The sequence below is a fragment of the Mauremys reevesii genome, linkage group 2, assembly GCF_016161935.1.
Source record: "Mauremys reevesii isolate NIE-2019 linkage group 2, ASM1616193v1, whole genome shotgun sequence".
Classification (NCBI taxonomy): domain Eukaryota; kingdom Metazoa; phylum Chordata; order Testudines; family Geoemydidae; genus Mauremys; species Mauremys reevesii.
The window spans coordinates 13525269-13544749 of NC_052624.1; the positions used below are offsets into that span (position 1 = coordinate 13525269).

General features: G+C 39.4%; 1 protein-coding gene across 1 annotated transcript in view; it reads right to left on the reverse strand.

Annotated features, from left to right (window-relative positions):
- Positions 1 to 767: 767 nt before the first annotated feature.
- WDR48 (WD repeat domain 48) overlaps positions 768 to 19481 on the reverse strand; it is a 50398-nt gene continuing 31684 nt past the window's right edge. The window contains exons 11-19 of the mRNA XM_039524421.1: positions 18075 to 18172; positions 15611 to 15718; positions 15034 to 15130; positions 12542 to 12637; positions 9317 to 9422; positions 7526 to 7613; positions 6103 to 6179; positions 4779 to 4971; positions 768 to 2728 (exon numbers count right to left, since the gene is read on the reverse strand). Coding sequence (XP_039380355.1) covers positions 2633 to 2728; positions 4779 to 4971; positions 6103 to 6179; positions 7526 to 7613; positions 9317 to 9422; positions 12542 to 12637; positions 15034 to 15130; positions 15611 to 15718; positions 18075 to 18172 — 959 coding nt within the window. The 3' untranslated portion in view covers positions 768 to 2632. The remainder of the gene's footprint in view (positions 2729 to 4778; positions 4972 to 6102; positions 6180 to 7525; positions 7614 to 9316; positions 9423 to 12541; positions 12638 to 15033; positions 15131 to 15610; positions 15719 to 18074; positions 18173 to 19481) is intronic.

The following is a 19481-nucleotide window of genomic DNA, read 5'->3' on the forward strand; positions in this document are numbered from 1 at the left end:
CAGGTATGTCCTGTCCTCGGGTCGGTCACAGGCGGCAGGAGTCTCCCCAGCGGGAGCTAGGGCATCAGCGCCTGGCCTCTCCGGTGGCCAGGCCGCTTCTGAGCCCTGGGGCTGGGCTTTTATACTTCCTGCCCTGCGCCTTGACCTCTGGGGGGTGGGCGCAGGCTCCAGTGGCTCCGCCCACTTTGGCATCCGGAGGGGCTCGTCCTTCTCTGGGGTGGCTGGGAGCCAGGCCGCCTCACTACAGGCCCCCACCCTCCATCAGGGTTTACAGCAAGTGAACTTGTTTGTAAATGTATTCTTGGGTAAAGGAGAGTTTAAACTCAGCTCTGCTGCCTCCTCCCATTGTACAGATACTCGGGGTAAAGGGCTACTTTGGCAACAGAGTAGGGACAATGTCTTTGGGAAAACAGAGCTCTGCTCCCAGGGTCTGTAAGCCTGGGATGAACCACACGCTAAGGAGTCTTTTCAACTTTTTCCTGCTTATGTTCCCTTAATTTTGTTTTCTTGTTGCAAGCATTATCCCTTGAGAAACAGCATATATTCCTTCCTGTAGTCACATTCAACTATCTTATGCTGCATTACAAAATCTGCATAAATTACTGTGTGCATTTCACTGCAATTATTTTTAAGCTACTGGGAACCCGACTGTGCAACTTCCTTAAAAATTAGACAAGGATTTATATGTCCTTTGGGAAAAGGGTGAAAAAAATGACAACCCCAGGGTTGCATAAGTGAACCAATGAATGATCAAAACAACTTTTAAATATTTTAACTAAAGCCTTTTATTCTGTACAACTGTGAAATACAGATCATTCACCCTTTTGGCATTGCAGACTCCCTTCAATCTTTCCTGAAACTGCATTATTGGGATGTTTGGAACAGTAACCTTGGCTGATTTCAGACCAAAAAAAAAAAAAAAAAAAAAGAACGAATGAACTGGGAGCGGTTACAATGTATACAAAGGGACAGCAAGACAACCAGAAAGAATCACTGTCTATTAGAACAAAGCATAGACCTCTGCTATTAATAAATATAATTCAGGACAATTTATTAATAAAAGTTACACAGTTCTGCTAAACCATTTAATTCACAAATATCACTAAAAATGTGCAATATAGCACAATTGTGTCAAATGGAGTATGCACAGAAATGGGGCTTAAAAATTAAATTTGACTTTCTTTCAAGGAAGGGAAAAAGACATGCTAGCTTAATTCTTAACCAGACCCTCTTGTTTAAGTGGTGACTTTGTCCAGGACATAATGTATTTAGATATTTTTCAAACAACATATGACAGTGGATTTTTTTCTTGTTTTTGTGTCATTTGATCACTATAAAATCCCAGTAAACTAGTGTATCTGGGACTTTCTGTAGGCCCCAGCCTAAATCCTGATAGCAAAACACAGGAAGGGCAAGAGCATGTCTCCTGAAGAAACCTGAATAAATATACTGCCCTCTGAAGGCACTTGTGCTTCTCTTTCAGACAAGAATCATTTTACACAATTTTGTGGTGAGGATTTTTAATTTGTTTTGGTTACAAATAGTCTTTTGGGACAGTCCCAAATTTTCTTGCCAAAAGCTGAAATGCTTCCCTCCCCCAGTAAGTTAAACTTTATACAAGGCTACTATTAATATATGAAAGCCTTAGATTTTTAGAAAGAACATGAAAAGATGTGTACAGCTATAACAACAAAATCTGCATATAAAACTTGGGGAAAAAAGGACACAAATGCTTTTATATCATAGATATGAAATTTGCTGCTGATATCAACAAATAAAGTTCAAATTTTCAGAATGGTCTTAAGGTTTTTTAACAAAATGCCACAGAAGTATAGAGCAGTTTCTTGGAATTCCAACTAGCGTGTCTTTAAAATAAGGACACAGTGCAGGAAGAATTAAATTTCTTAAAAAAATCTGTTAAATTTTGCAAAACATGTTTATTCTATTATGATGCACAGCATCACTGGACTGACCCTGCTATAATATTTCTCTAGTGTTCTTAATCTAAATGTCAATAGCTCTCTATATAAGAACGTTTGAACTGCAGTATTAAAACAATTCTAATTATGTTAACTTTTGACTTACAATTAAATGGGCTACTTTCAAGTGTGCAATAGCTTTCGGTGTTTTGAGATTTCTCAAAGTGGTAAAAATTATTTTTATGAATAACCTGTGAAAAATCATTGTAGGTAATGTACGAATGGAATGTATTCAAAAAAATACAGTGCATGCATTATGAACATAGTGACTAATATGGCCAAAACCGTGTTTCATATCAAGCCCGAGCAGATGAAAATTTAATGCTCTGGAAAAAACAAAACAAGAAGGAAGCAAAAGTCTGCACTGGATCGTCATCTGTTCTCTGTACACCTCACATAACGAACCACTAGGGACTTCTCATTTCACTTGCTGTGCCTTAACTAGGACAGACTTTAGTTTAAGTCATATAGATTTTTTCTCTATATTACAGATCTATTAGTCACTTCAATTATTAAATGTATACTCTCTGGTCCATACTGAGCCATTAGAAGTCTCATCTACCTTAGGGTTCAGTGGGCTTCTATAGTACTACTCTTGGAACCAGTACAGTAAGGTCAAGTAAATGAACAACCATTTGAGTCCATCATTCCTTTCACGTTGATTTCTGTCGGTAATGAAGTGTCAGATCACCACCACTCTTCCATATGAAGTGCTTAACAGTTCGAAGGTCCATATTTGGATCCAAAACCTGCAATATAAGAGAATTTATATTTTATTGCAGAAGACTGGTAGATGTTAAATCTTTGGATGCTGGAAGTTTTGATTTTCAGACAAGCATATTCTAGGCTGACAGTGGTACACCGAACGAAGGAGGACTGGTGCCAATGGGCTAATATACATTAGAGAGCACCACCAGCAGCATATATAGGCTTGGAATGATTAACAGTAAATGTCAGTAAACATCAAAATGTATAGATAGGCAAATAAGAAAAATGCTGCTGCTTGAGTCCCACCTTACTGTCTATAAAATGTACTGTAATACTGGTATTAGTGGAGCTGGAGCAGGGGTGCCATTTGGATGGCTTTAACTTATTGAATCTGAATATCTACCGTCTTCCCCCCATAACTGAGACTATTACACTCCTTTCACTTGTGATCCAAGGAACTTTGAAACCTGCTTCCAAAGTAGCAATGCCTCTTGCTGTGCTATTGCACATATTGCCACTAAATAATTTTACTACTAAACCTAACAGGCAATATAAAGATATGCTCTGAAGTCAGACAGATTTTGAACTTGACTAGAAATGTAACAATATTCTAAACCCCATAGTTTATTTGCTTAGTTAATCTTAATGATGTTATACAGAAGTGTGATTACAATTTATTGCAGATGAGCATTCTGACTGATATCAAATTCTAGGAGGCATACAATAGATGAAAATGTGAAATGATTTTTAAAACTAATTTGTTCCTAGTCTGGTTTTACAGCTTTCTAAATAATTTTGTCTGGAAGAGAGGTATACGCTACACAACACTAACTGGTATCCAACAAACATGAGCAGCTTAAGGCCCTCCTCAACGGAACTCTTCTTTAAAGCCTGTGATCTCCAAGAATAACAAAGTACCGTCATCTGTGTTTACTATTCATATCAATATAGCTAGTATATGGTTAATATGATTATTAGCATGAGCAAGGGTTTGGAGTATTAGGCCCCAAAAGAGAATACAGTTCAACCACCAAAATTCTGTGATCTAGACATTTGGTGATGCCATTTATCCACTGTGACAGGGTCAGGCCAGATGGTTACAGGAGAGTGTGAGAAGGTAGATATATTTGTCCCAGATGACGTAGATCCCTTTTCCCTGGGTAAAGTAACAGGGCAGTTCCAGAACAAGCAGGAACTTGCTGGAACCAATTAAGACAGGCAGGCTAATTAGGACACTTGGAGACAATTAAGAAGAAACTGCTAGAATCAATTAGGACAGGCTGGCTAATCAGGGCACCTGAGTTTAAAAAGGACCTCACTTCAGTTTATGGTATGCATGACAGGAGCTGGGAGTAAGAGGCACTAGGAGCTGAGAGTGAGGTGGTGTATTGCTGGAGGACTGAGGAGTACAAGCATTATCAGACACCAGGAGAAAGGTTCTGTGGTGAGGATAAAGAAGGTGTTGGGAGGAGGCCATGGGGAAGTAGCCCAGAGAGTTGTAGCTGTCACACAGCTGTTCCAGGAGGCACTCTAGACAGCTGTAGTCCACAGAGCCCTGTGCTGGAACCTGGAGTAGAGGGCGGGCCCGGGTTTCCCCCAAACCTCCTAACTCCTGATCAGACACAGGAGGAATTGACCTGGACTGTGGGTTCCACCAGAGGCGAAGGTCTCTGGGCTGTTCCCCGACCCACATGGTGGATCAGCAGAGACTGCAAGGATTGTTCTCCTTCCTTTTCCCCATGCTGGCCGGTGATGAGGTTATCTGAATAAAACAGCAGATTTGAGCCACAAAAGTGGCCAAACTGAGAGCTGCTGTGAATCCCTGAGGCGAGAAAATCCCCCAATAAGTGCAGGACCCACCAAGGTAGAGGAGGAACTTTGTCACACCACCCATGCTTTAGATGCAAAAAGCAAAATAGTATTATCAGTTAACATTTGAGTTCATAATATAAAATTTAGTTTCAAAGGCATTTGTTAAAATAGTTTACCTGTAGTACATTTTACGAACAGTACCTAGAGGTTCACAAATGATTTACTATTGATCATCTGATTTTTGCAAGAAGGCCTAAATGAGTGCTTATGTCAACTTACCTGGTCCTGGCACAAGAGTTCAATCTTTTCTTCTGCTAACACAGCAATATCCTCCTCTTTCTCTTGTTCTCCAGCTTTTTCATTATTGGAGGAGCTAGTCGTCTGAGATTCATTATCCAGGTTTATGATTTTCTCATAAACATGCTCCATCACTTTTCTGACCTGCAGCATGTCACTAGCTGACAATCGATCTCTGTACAAGGTAATTAAAAGTTGTGAAACACCAGATTTAGCCTTTCAAACACTTATCTTCACAGTATCCTGTGCAATGGTGTTTGCGATAGTTGTTTGTATTATACTGTTTATAATCTAAAATAATATCTTTATAATAATGCCTTTATATAAATCAATGGTGAAGACTCATCACCATCTGGAATACTGTGTGCAGTACCAGGCACCTTATCTGAAAAGCATATTGCAGAATTAGAGGTTGTTCAGAGACAAGCAACAAGAATGATCAAGATCTTGCATGGCAAAACTCAGATGAAGAGAGACTGAAAAGACTTGGAATGTTTACCTTAGAAAGGAGATGAATTATAGGGGAGATGATAAAAGTATATAAAATAATGACTTGTAAACAGAAGGGAGGTCAGGAATTTCTGTGTTCTCTATCTTATAACACAAGGGACATTCGATAAAGCTAAAAGGGTAGAAAATTCAAACTGATAAAAGGAAATACTTTTGTAGGCAACAAGTAATTAAACTGTGGAACTCCAGCCACAGGAAGTTGTTGAGGCCAAGAACTTATCCAGGTTCAAAGAGGGACTGGATGTTTATAGGAATATCAAGAATACACATGGTTGTCATAATTAAAAGACAGCAAACATTTAAAAAACTCATGCTTCAGGGCTCAAGCCAATTTCTAACCATTAGAAACCAGGATGACATCTAATGTGAGGGGCAGGTTCTCCCAAGCCTGCCTACTCTGGAGTTTCTTGCATCTTTCTCTGATTAAAGCATCTGTTTGAGATAGGATACAGGATTAGCTAAACCACTGGGTTTGATCCAGCCAAAAATATGTTATGGTACCAACTCAAATCTCGTTATTAATACTAAGGTAAAACCTTCTAAAGTACAATTAATTTAAGCCACTGCCATTTACAACTACACTATCTCCCAGATCTTTAAAATATTTTTATATCATCCAGTGTAGCAGGATATTGTCCTGTAACACTAAATACCGTCTCTCACAAGAATGGAGACAGCACGTCCAATGTTGTTCTCTGGATTAACCAAGGGTACTGTTATTCTCTTTGGCATACCCTTTTACGAGTCTGTAATATCAGTATCTCTGAAATATTAAGAGTCAAAAATATATACGTACTTTTTTAAAGTTTTTGCCCCTGAAGATGAATGAGGTTGAAGGTAGAAGGGAATCTTATTGAATTTGGGCATATTTTTCTAAAAGGAAACAAAATGTTACATTTAGTAACAATTGGCATCACACAAATTATATTCACGTCATTATTTCCAATTGGAAAGTGCGTTTACCTAATATGTGTATTATTATATCAAATAAAAATGAGATTTTCTTTAGCACAACCACTGAGGACAACTTTTCTTTGAACTGCTTAAGCTTCTGAGGAGCTCAGATCTATCTCATGCAAGTCCTTTGTTTACCTAGCTTTTATACAAGTTGGAGCTCATTTCAGTGGAAGCAGGTGGGTGTAAAGTGTACAGCACTTCTAAACGATAAAGTCAAAACACTAAATATTTTGTTTAAAAAAGAACTAAGTTTTAAAGAAAAAAGACTGAGTATCTGGAATACAGCATCAGAAATCAGGTTTCTTAGAAGGTGTTTTCTTAAGAAATTGAATCAAATTCCAGACACGTGAAGAACACTTCAGCCCAACCAGACTATGAGGGACATTTAGTATGGTTCTAACTCAAAAAAATGTAACTTTTCCTCTCTTGGACTCCCCCAAATTCCTCTTATTTCAATATGCCAGTAAGTGACACCCCCGTAGACACAATGTTGGTCATTTTCCCCATCAACTAGGAGACCCCATGAAGCTGGCTTGTTTGAGAGGAAGCCAAGGTGGTGTTTAAGATAGAGATCTTCACAGGCCTAATTTTAAAACCTGACCCAGACCCAAACTGCCAGTGCTGAGTCATTTTCAGAACTGATGCAACCTGAACCCAACACTTTCCCCCAAAACCTGTCAGCACTGTCACCAGCACCTGGAGGCTGTGATTTGTCAGCATGCTTACTTCATTGCACAGTGGCAGCAGCCAGCAGAAGTGGGGCACACAACATCTGCCATGCCAAGCCCACAGGCAGAAAGCAGCTGGAGACAGAACACAGACATGGGGAGTGGCAAGCCCCCACTAGGCCAAGCCGCAGGTGACAATGCTGACATAGGTTTGGGGGTGGGGAGTGTTGGGTTTGGGTTGGTTCTGAAAATGACAAACTGACACTCCTGGATTGGGTTTCAGTCAAGGTCAGGCTTTAAAATTAAGTTGAAGGAGACCTCTATCTGACACATCACTCTGGTTCCTATTGGTTTATGGAACATAAGCGCAGTGCATGCTGGGAAGTAGGGGTTTACAATGGGCAGGTGCCAGCAACCTGTAGTGAGGCTGAATTTCAGTGGTATATGAGAAGAGCTAGTAATGCCTTGAATACCCCATTAGGTCTGATTACTGAAGATATTCAATATACATTACTTGAGATGCTGGAGTCTAGTTAAATTCCTTTGCAGTTCACCTTTAAAAGAAGGGCAAAGTCTATACCTAATGACACTTACATCCACAGTGATGTCAATTACCCATTGTGGCACAGTTTCATTAAGCAGCATAGATTCAGTTTCACCACCTGAATCCCGACATAATAATCTAAAATATACAGAAATGAGTTTTGTAAACAATACATTTAAGCATCGAGAAGAAAATTGCTGTACAGCACATAAATTACAGAACCTAAGTGCAAAGATTAAAAAAGTGTGCATAAACAGTGATAGGCAAATACAGATATTAGTAAAATAATCAGTTAATCGATGAAAAAATAATAGTTCCATAACCACCAGTTAAGCAACATTAGTGTTTTAGGAATTTTGTTTAAATGAACTTTAAATCCAAAATAAATTGTTTAAAAAAACCAACCAAACAAGTATATACATTCTAGCTCCAATCCTTCAAGTTTGATATGTGCCCTTGCCCTTGTGTAGAGCCCCACTGATTGAATGGAACTTTCTGTAGACATAAGCATCTGCCAGTGCAGATCAAACTGAAGGTCTGGAATCCTTACTTATAACTCAAAAGGATTAAGAGCTGCGGGAATGGGGTTCAATTTTAAATAGAAAATGTATCCTCATTTTACTTGAATGACCTGTGATCTGAAAGTTACACTGTTCCCAGGCTTGGGATGTGCTATATTAAGTTCTAGAAAATGAAGAAACCTAGACTGAAAAAAGTCTTAATTTAAGAACGGATTTCCTCGGTTACCAGGGATAAACATGAATGCTTTATGACATTCAAGAGCCTGGCATCCCAGGGATATTCATCATGATATATTAGCTGCTAAAGTCATGCTGGAATCAAAGTGGTGTAAAAGGCAAGACGGATGGTAATCAGAGTGGCATGATAAGATCTCATATTACTTGACTGGTCAGACTTAAGAGCACTCTGATAGGCCAGCAAATATACTTTTAGGAGAAGTTCCCCACATCAGTGGATCAGAAAAGAAAAAAAAAATCTCACCCTTGCAGACTAACACTGCAGTACCATAAAAAAAAGACAATAATTATACATTAAGCCCTGCTAGAACTTAAGGGGTACATTAAATAGTCTTAGGAGGAAAATGGATCAGCTTTAGGTTGTTGTTAATTAGCCTATAGGACGGATGGTGTACAGGAAGTGCTCTCAGAGCTATAAATCAACAAGAGTTGTAAGATTTCAGAGTAGCAGCCGTGTTAGTCTGTATCCACACAAAAAAAAAACAGGAGTACTTGTGGCACCTTAAAGACTAACAAATTTATTTTAGCATGAGCTTTCGTGAGCTAAAGCTACAATTCATGACCTTGTAATAAACCATGTCTTGATGATTTGGAATCTAGAGCAGGGGTAGGCAACCTATGGCACAGGTGCCGAAGGCGGCAGGCGAGCTGATTTTCAGTGGCACTCACAGTGCCTGGGTCCTGGCCACCGGTCCATGGGGCTCTGCATTTTATTTAATTTTAAATGAAGCTTCTTAAACATTTTAAAAATCTTATTTACTTTACATACACCAATAGTTTAGTTATATATTATAGACTTTTATAGAAAGAGACCTTCTAAGAACGTTAAAATGTATTACTGGCATGCAAAACCTTAAATTAAAGTGAATGAATGAAGACTCGGCACACCACTTCTGAAAGGTTGCCAACCCCTGATCTAGATGTTCCTAGTTTGACTATGGAATGATATTATCAGCCACAAACCAACTTTGTATGATCAAGCTTCTATTTCCTGGACATTGATTCATTTCTGAAATTGTCCAAGAGCCAACAAGAAAATAATTCTATTGCTTTAGCCATACTGCATTCTCTGAATTTCTGTACCTGAACAAAGTGCGTCCTCCTGCTTCACCAAAGATAACTGGTGTATGTGGTGGTACCTGAAAGTATCCATTTCCTTTCTGTATTCTGTTCTCCTGCTCTCCATTCACTATGGAAAAATATACACCAAGACTATATACCTAGTTTTAGAGCCAAGTATACAGACTAACATAAGTTATTGTCTATTTTCAATACAGTGATGAATTTAAAAAAGGAAATAAAACACATGCAAAGATGAAGTGTTGATTTCTCAAACCAAAATTTCCAACACTTAAATATTTCATGAGAAATACCAAAGCACAATTAATACATTATAACTTCATAGGAGGCAGATCTCAAATGTTTGATGTACAAGAGAATAGGGGCCATGAATGGGACATTGATTTACTATCAGTTTCCCCCAGTTTCTGAGCAATACAGAGGTGTAAGTATCTGGGGGAATTGAATGACCCTTACTTTAGAGGTGAACAAGAAAAAAAATCATTCTGCAAAGGCAATTATTTCACATCCAAAGCCTTGAACACCACAAAGCAACGTCTTAACAAGCATCTTCTCTGCTTTCCCACCTAACTACCACTCCACTCTAAAACAGAGGACCAGGAGAACTTGAAGAGACATCTTGATTTCACTGCACCATACATTCCATTAATTATTGATCAGGTTCATGTATATGGACTATACAACCAGAAGTGACTGATGACATTTCAGATGCAGAGGGTCAGATTAAAAGAGCAGTATTGGTGATTCACTTGTTACAGACTGACTACAGCTTTCAAAATGAAATGATTTGATAAATTATTATTTTGCAGTGCAATGTAAAGTTCTCTGAAAAATGTGGACAAAGACTGTTTGGGTGCAATGCCTTTCAGTCAGAAAAGAACCCAGACTTATTTATGTGGTATCTGAAATCCACCAATTACCAAGTTTTAATATTCTGTTGAATGCTACAACATACCAGAACATTGAATAATATGGGTTCCTGTGGGTGATATGAGTTCCAAAAAGACTGCTTAGCTCATTACGAGCAGAGCATAAAATAAAAGGAGGATCAGAATTCATAGCCAAGAGTAAAGTCTAGAGATAACACTATTGTATATTTCCATGCCCAGAGCTCATCAGAAACAAAATAAAATCATTCTAGAAATCAGAAGGGAGAAATTTGGGGGGGTTAAAAATTTCTTTAAAATAATTTGTTACCTCCCTGAATTATTTAAAAAAAATATCAAACTCTTTTTTGGAGGCAGTGGAAATTTCAGCTTAAAAAAAAAAATCCCACTGCAAGTAAGGTCGGGGAATGGTGCTACCTCAGCATACATCATGACCCTGTTCTCAAATGCTTCAAAAAACATAGATGCCAACAGACATCCCTTTTTGTTAATAAGCAGATTTCAAACCTGCGTCCTCCAACTTATTTTTCATAATGGTGACTCCAAGAAAACTATGAACACTTTTCTCCCTGAGTTTTTTCCCCAGACTACAAAATTAATGAAGTATTTTATTACTAAAATAGTTAGGATTCAGCTTGCCTAGCCACAGTCTTTGTGTGGTCCCTCAGCTCTCTATTAACAATATCACTGATCCAAGAGACCGCCAGTGCACTTTTGATTTCCCAAGCCATTATTAAGTATTTGCTTTGTATTGTTAAATTTTAATATTTTAAAGGCAAATTTAGAACCTGGTTTTACAATACTTATTTACCTGACTAGTACTACTAAAGTACACTACTATTCACAAGTCTATAGGAGAATCATGTCTCTAATAACTGGAAAAGTTTGTAAATTGCCACTCATTCTTCCCACCCCAAGACTAAGGGCTTGTCTACACTACTGCTTAAGTTATGTTGCTCAGGGGTGTGAAAAAACCACCTCCCTGAGCAACATAACTTACATCGACTTAACATGGTGTCTACACTGCACTATACTGACGGGAGAGCATGCTCCCATTGACGTAGCATGTCTTCACCAGATGCGCTAAATTGACACGGCTGCATCAATCGCAGCGGCGCCAATTTAGCACAGCAATGAAGACAAGCCCTTAAGCCTTCTAAATACACAGCACAGGAAGTAACAATGCAAGAGCCTCCAAAATAGCCTGCCTCAACCCCATTCTGAGACCATACTGTGAGTGAAATAGTAGTTAAACCCACATAATCCATAGGAATATAGGACTGGAAGGGACCTCCTAGGTCACCAAGTCCAGTCACTTGCTATAGCAAGCAATTTTATCATATAATCTCATTCATAATTTTATCAAACTGCATCTTAAACCTAGTTAGTTTGTCCCAACTATTCCTATTGGAAGGTTGTTCCAGAATTTCACTCCTCCAATTATTAAACTTTTTCCAATTTCCACATTAAATTTATTCCAACACATGACAAGGATTTCAGTTGAAGGCCAATCTGATAAAAGAACCAAGAGATTACCAAAACTAATAGTTTTGTACGGTAAACATCTGTAAGACATCTGAATTTAAACCACCTCATTTTATGAAGACCATTAAATAGCCAATGGACGCAGAAAACTTTTGAATTGCTTTGGCTCTGGTTGGATGTGAACTTGTGTCCCAGTGAAAGGCTCTACCAATCAGCTTCCAAGCCTTTGAGCTACAGATTCTCTTATTTACTGCCAAATCCACCCACCTATCTTGTTTGCCATTTACATAACCCTATTGTTAACCTCACCTTTCCTTTGTAGATTACTCCAGAAGGTAGCCTCCTGGGTCAGTACATAATTCTATTTTCAAACACCCATTCAGTATAACACATTCCAACAAACATGACTGCTATTTATTAGTTTATACTACCCAGTAATGTCTACAAGCAAATTAGGCAATGTGCCCTGGACACTTACTCAGAAAAGCATAACTGAATTACTTTCATTCCTCTGCCCTGTTTAGAACTTAAGGAATTTATTCTCTCCCTTAAAAGCCCAACCTCTTAATTTTGCCAGAATTTTTTTTTAACTGCCAACTAATAGTGTTTCTGTAAATTCACCCTCAATGCAGGATCAGCTTTTCAATTGCTTCCTCTTTATTGTGGCATTCCAAAGGCTTTTAAAAGCACTATTGTTAGTGGAGGAGTGCTACTTGAAACATTCCAAAGCAATGTTATATTAAAAGCTATTGTACGTGTAGAGACAAACTATAAAAACTCATGTAGAACAAAATAGCTATGACTGATAGAGACAAAAGGACTGAAAGATTCCTATATTGTACAGGTGAACACTAACCATGATTTATTTCATTTTCCTCTTCATCCATTGGATTGATGTGTGTTCTAGGCCAATACTCTAGAAGAGCTTGTAGTAGAAGCCCTCCAAGATTCACTATAACACATGATTGAAAACACAGAATATAATTATGTAAAATCACTGACACATATAGCCAGTTTAGAGAAAAAGACAACTCTCCAGGTTTTTAATTCACAGATGGTTAATATAAGCCAATAGTTTGTATTTCTTATCAAAGCTTAAGAAGATAATGCAAGAGAAATTGAACATTTAAAAAAAAGTTAGGTCCCAAGCCTGCAACGAATTCCATGCTGGCACTGAGGTCCACTGATGTGGAGTTCATCTCAGGGTCAGGGACTTAGGCCCAGATCCACAAATGGAGTTAGGTGTCTAACTCTCAGGCCTGGTCCACACTAAAAAGGGGGTTCGAATTAGGGTACGCAAATTCAGCTACGGGAATAGCGTAGCTGAATTCGAAGTACCCTAATTCGAACTACTCACCCGTCCAGACGCGGCGGGGTCGAACTCCGCGGCTCCCCCGTCGACTCCACCACCGCCGTTTGCAGTGGTGGAGTACCGGAGTCGACCGCGGCACTTCCGGAGTTCGAACTATCGCGTCTAGATCAGACGCGATAGTTCGAACTCCGAGAAGTCGAACTCACCGCGTCGACCCGGACGGTGAGTATGGACCTGCCCTCACTGTAGGCACCACTGAGATCCTCAAAACCCTGGCTACTAACCCTGAAGGTGCCTAAAATCCTTTGGCACCTAAATTTCCAATAAAGTCTTTCTGACACCTAAGTTTCTGCTTCTGGGTACGTGCACTGCTGCCTCACTCCAAGAGCTTGAATACCTATCTCATGCGTAAGCCCCAGAAGGATCTTTGAACCATGTGAAACTAGGCATTCCTTTGCGTATCTTGCTGGCTGGGCCCAATCTGGTGGACATGCTCTGAGCACATTAATTCCAAACAAAACTGCAAGGGGGAAAGGAGGAAGAGGCACCTGCAGCAACCTCCCTAACCTTTAGTCCAGTGGTTAGGGCAGTGCTTCTCAAATAGTTGATCCCAATCCACCTGTGCATTATGGGAAAGTTTTAGATGGTCGCCACATCCAGGGCCAGATGAATTCATCACTTGACCCTGACCTAGGCAAACATACACTTCACCTGGCCTGGCCTGGCCAGAAAGCCTCAGGTGGGGGTGGAGAGAAAAGGAGGAGACTGGTGAGCAAGCCTGCCTTGCACTCACCCCACAGTGGGGCTGGGCCCAGTTCCCCACTCTGGTTGTTGCAACCTGGCACATGAGGCTGCAGCACCACTAGGTTTGGCCTGGCCAGCCCTCTCTCATGAGAGACCTGAGTGGTGCTGAGACCTTGAGTGTCAGGTTGCACAGGGAAGGAGGGCTTGCCCTTCAACCCCAGCCCCATCCATCTAGGTCTCCCTTCTATGCTGGGCCAAGATTAGGGTTATGGTAACAGGGCAGAGGGTGCATATATGTAAATGATGGGTCACAAAAGAAAGACAAAGCTGTTGGTGGGTTGCCTTTGGTAAAACATTTGGGAACCAATGGGCTAGGACACTCGCCTGAGACATGAGAGAACCCTGTTTAAATCTTCTCTTCTCTCCAGGCACAGGGGGGAATTGAACCGGAGTCCCCCATTTCCTGGGTGATTTCACTAACTACTGGACTAAAGGTTATAAGGGAGGCTGCCACTTCCTGTACCCTCCCCACTCACACACCCTGCCCCCCTCGGGCTTTTGCATGGATTTAGGTGTGTGCTGCCATTTTTCTTGTAAGAAACAGCTTAGTGCCTGACTCCAGGAAGGGATCTACAGCTAGGAATCCAAAATGTAGATAGGCACCTAATTCCCTTTGAGGGACAGGGTTTAGAACACACCTTTTTCCTTGGCATCTGCTACTGGCTAGCTTAGGCAGCTCCTCACCTACCACTATGGCTTTTGTGGATCACATTCTTAGGTGCCTAACTCTCTCCATGCACCAAGCAGGGAGCCCTGTGCCCAACTCTGGTTTGTGGATTCCAATGGGTTGCAAAGCACTTAGAAGTTAGGCGCTCCCGTGCTGTGTTGCAATGCCTAAATTGTTTTATGGATTTGGCCTTAAGTCTTTAGTCTTATAGAAAAAGCTAATTTTGCTATAATTCCTGTCATCTTGAATTGTTTTTAACAATTATTTTAAGATATGAGTTTATTACAGTATTATTCTCTAGTTCAGATATTTCATGTCTAGCATTTTTCATTTTGCTTTTTGAAGGAAAATGAAATGGACAAATGAAATAGACAAAGTAAACACAAGATTGCCATTACAAAGCAAGTCAGTGCATTTTCACTGGAGAGTCATTTGGAGGATTTAGTCTCAAGAAAAGTGGGGAAGTCCAAGCAAGCACAAAATTACCATCTGCCAGAAATATACTAATTTATGTAATGGGGTTTTGTATTGTTTGAATGAAATGTTAATTTCAATTAAAACTCACATTTTGGATCAGATCCATCTGGACTGCTAAACCCAGCATCTTTTGCTGAGACCCAAGCTGCAAAGCAGTCACTCTCATCTAAAGTAATTGTCAACATCTGTCAAAAGAAGACCATTGGGAGGAATACAATATGAATATTGTATTAAGAATCCTGCAGGTTTCTTTTATGTATACAGAAGACACACTAAACTGCAACTACAAAATAAGGCAGTGTTTGATTATACACAGACTGTCTACAAACACTCCATTTGTCAAATTTTATTACATTAGTAATTGCAGTGTACAAGATTAGTTTAAACCAACATTATCTCCTTACAAAGAATTCTGTAATTAACTACTTTTCAAGTTATCAAGATCCAAAGAAGCATTCATTGACATGTTGATTGAAAGATAAATTATATATCAGATAATCAAAATATAGTTTATGCCACACACACATTAAATTAAATCTTAGAGTCAAAGCTTTATATGGCTCATAGAAGGGTTGCTTAATAAAGGGTATATGTGAATGCTTTCATGAATGGTCATATGAAATGACAAATGCCCAAATTAGGAAAGAATTTAAGTTGTGTCTTACCCCAGTTTTTAAGTCTACTGAGAACCAGTTTGGCACATACACCATTTTAAATCTCTTCTTAATTTCTTCTTCAAAATCTACTTTCCCAAGGTCTTCAACTTTACATGCCTGTACACCAGAGTATTAAAAAAATATGGAAGTTTCTTAATACTGAATATGCAGTCATATCCACTGTTAAAACCTTTAATTTGCATATCAGAAATTGTATGCTAAGTAAGCTTTTTATTTTTCTTGATAGCTTGATGCCACTGCCCTCGAAACACTAAAACAGAGAAGTATGGAAACACTACTTTAAAGCAACATAAACTCCTTCCCCAGTGTTGAACATTGCCTTGCCTTGAACTGTAGTTCATTTAACAAAAAAAACAGATTGAATCAAAGAAAAAAAGGAACAGAATGAACATTAATACTATTCATTACAAGTTCAGCATCTACTAGTTCTATAAAAATGATAATCTGATAGTGGTATTTATTGATCTACTGACAAATTAATACAAAAATGGATTTTGAAATGCGCTTTTTATTTTTAACTTCCTTTTTAATCTGAAAGAATTACTTACCTGTTCTTAGACTTGTCAGTAAAGACACCCTTCTCTCCTCCCCCCACTACTGGAGTGCACCTGCACACTAAGTTTGGAACCTCTAGTAAGGTCTGAGCAGTGCTATGGCTCTCAGATACTCTCGAGTCATGGAAAACTCTGGTATAAGTAAACGTGACCCTCTCTCCACCAAAACCATCATTTACTCTCAGTTCCTTACACTCTCTCAGAATTGAATATAGGTTCCAGGAAGTAGGGATGGAGGGTGGAGTCATAAGTGAGTAACTCTTCTCTCTTTGCTTTAAATATAGTCAGTACAGATCCCCAGTTTTAAAGTGGACTGAATCTATATAGAAACTTCTTGTGAGCTAGTGGGTATCCCAGTCCCTGAAGGCAAGGTGCATTCAACTACATGCCTTTGGAATGTTCCAGTAGTGAAATATGTAAAGATGCTATCAGGTGCTCAGTTCATCCTTTACACAGCATTGATCTCTGGACCTGGCCAAGAGATCTAATGCCCACCTTAGGAGAGCAGTTTTCTATAGTTGTGCCATTTGATAGCCTCCTCATCAATTTCCTACTGCTAGTGAATCTGCCCAATTTGTACTGACAGTATACAAAGGGAGAAAGAAAAGTTACTCACCTTTCCTCTAAAAAAAGAACAGGAGTACCTGTGGCACCTTAAAGACTAACAAATTTATTGTAGCATGAGCTTTCATGAGCTACAGCTCACTTCTTCGAATGCATAGAATGGAACACACAGACAGGAGATATTTATACATACAGAGAACATGAAAAGGTGGAAGTATGCATAACAGGAAAAATCTAATCAATTGAGATGAGCTCTTATCAGCAGGAGGAAAAAAAACTTTTTGAAATGATAATTAAGATGGCCAATTCTTTCTCTGGAATTCTTCAAGCAGACTTATTACAAATACACTCTTCAACCTCCATTCCTGTTTCTTCAGTCTATAATGGATTCTAATGCACTTTGTTATAGAACTTTGTCTGGAGCATTCCATGTATCAAGAGAAAATGCCAATTTCTCAAAAGCACTTACATGCCTTAAAAGCCCATATCTCACTGACTTTTGGAGAGACTTAGGAGCTTAAGTGCTGGTCATTTTTGTAAATGGAATTCAGGCATTTTTTAAAAGTGTTACCAAACATCCAAGCAGATCCCACAATAGTCAGGTTTTTTAGAAGGCATATGCACAAATATGCAATCTGAACTGGCATTTCCTGGATTTGTGCTGCTTATTGATGATAATTAAGGATAAGATTTTGTCATGGATATTTTTAGCAAAAGTCACAGACAGGTCACAGGCAATAATGAAAGATTCATGGAAGCCCGTGACCTGTCCGTGACTTTTAAAAATGACCATGACAAAATGGAAGCTCTGCGTGGTGTGGGGCCCCCGCAGCTCAGTGGCTAGGCAGCTGCAGGGGCCCGCTTGGAGCTCCGTGGGCCCCTGCTGCCTGGGAGAGCCCCCACTGTCCACGATGGCTGGGAGCTGTGGGGGCCCCCCACAGCTCCTGGCCACCATGGACTGAAGTCACAGAGGTCACTGGAAGTCACGGATTCCGTGACTTCTGTGAACTCCGTGAAAAAAAGTAGCCTTAAATTATAATATTTTGACTGATGTCCATCTGTTCCCCTCTCCCCATACATTCTTATTGTATTCAGTGTTTTATTTTAAAGACAGAATTTTAAACACATTCATGTAAGAATGAACAGTAATGCAGAAGAAGAGACAGATATCATCCTTTATCAATGAGAGTCTTTAAAAAATACTTGCACTATGTTTTGTGGCACAATGAGGACTCTATTTTCTCCAATCATCACCTCACATGCAGACAAATAGCAAAGGAAACAGAAGACCAGAAGTCCATTAATACATGTCTAATCCAAAATTTTACACTTACCTTCAATACATCCCAGTATGCCACATTATTATTTGTATCTTTGGTTAATATATGTCTCTTGTCATTAAGAATGTGGCACTGAATAATACTAGCACCCCCTAGCAGTTATAAAGAAGAAATAAAGTCAGCAATGCCATTTCATTTAATTAAAAAAACAACAACGTTAGACTGCTACAAAAGTAGGGGCTATTCCTCAGCTCCACCAATTTGGCATGAAGCTATTTCAGCACATAATGAATATATGGTGTGTATACATATCTACATGTGTTTGAACAATGATGTTGATATATTGTACAGTCAATTGCTTAACCCACTTTGGGTTGTTATGAAATATACTCAAAAGATAAAATAACCAATTTCAGTTAAGTTTATTGCTATACAACAGGGGTTCTCAAACTTCATTGCACTGCAACCCCCTTCTGACAACAAAAAAATACTACATGACCCTAGGAGGGGAGACTGAAGCCTGAGCATCGCCACCCCAGGTGGAGGGGGGCCAAACCCCAAACCCCACTGCCCTGGGGGGGGGAAGGGGGGCGACCAAAGCTAAAGCCCAAGGGCTTCAGCCCCAAGTAGGGAGCCTGTAACCTGAGCCCTGCTGCCCAGGGCTGAAGCCCTTGGGCTTTGGGCCCGGGAGGTAGGGTTCGGGTTCGGCCCCGGCCAGTCTAACACCGGCCCTGGTGACCCTACTAAAATGGGGTTGTGACTCACTTTGGGGTCCCAACCCACAGTTTGAGAACCGCTGCTATACAGCAATGCTAATATAATACAGGAAAAAGGTTCTCTACAGAGACTATAATATGGGCTTGATCCAAAGCCCCTTGAAATCAATGGAAAGGTCCATATTGACTTCAGTGGACTTTAGATCAGGTTTTACGTCGTTTATAGGCTTTACCTCTGGCAATGATTTTGAAATTGTACTAAACAGGGAGCAGTATTTGATATTTATCTGAAATAACTAATCACATTTCCAACTCTTAATCACTCACAGATCTTACATTATGGTCATCGTTTACAAAGTACCAATAGAATAACCCTAAAATCAAAGGCTGAGAAGGGTTAGTGAATTTTTTTTTTATAGTTATATTGTTCACCTCACAAGCTAAAAATATGCCTGACACACAGTTGTAGGATACTATTATACAAAACATGCTAATTTCTGTAGTTCAGGTTATAGCAAAGACAAAATACCAAGGAATTCATGCACTTAATTTATTATAACTTTATTAAAATGTCTACTCTGAATATAAAAAGTTAATATTTTTTAGATGCTAACTTTTTTTTTTTAGCTAAATTGCCCTCGTTATGACTGATGTATATTTATCCATCTTCACATATTGTTTGGTCATATTGTTTATCTAAGGTACTCAAATGCATATAAGGCATTCAATCTTTAATATATTTATC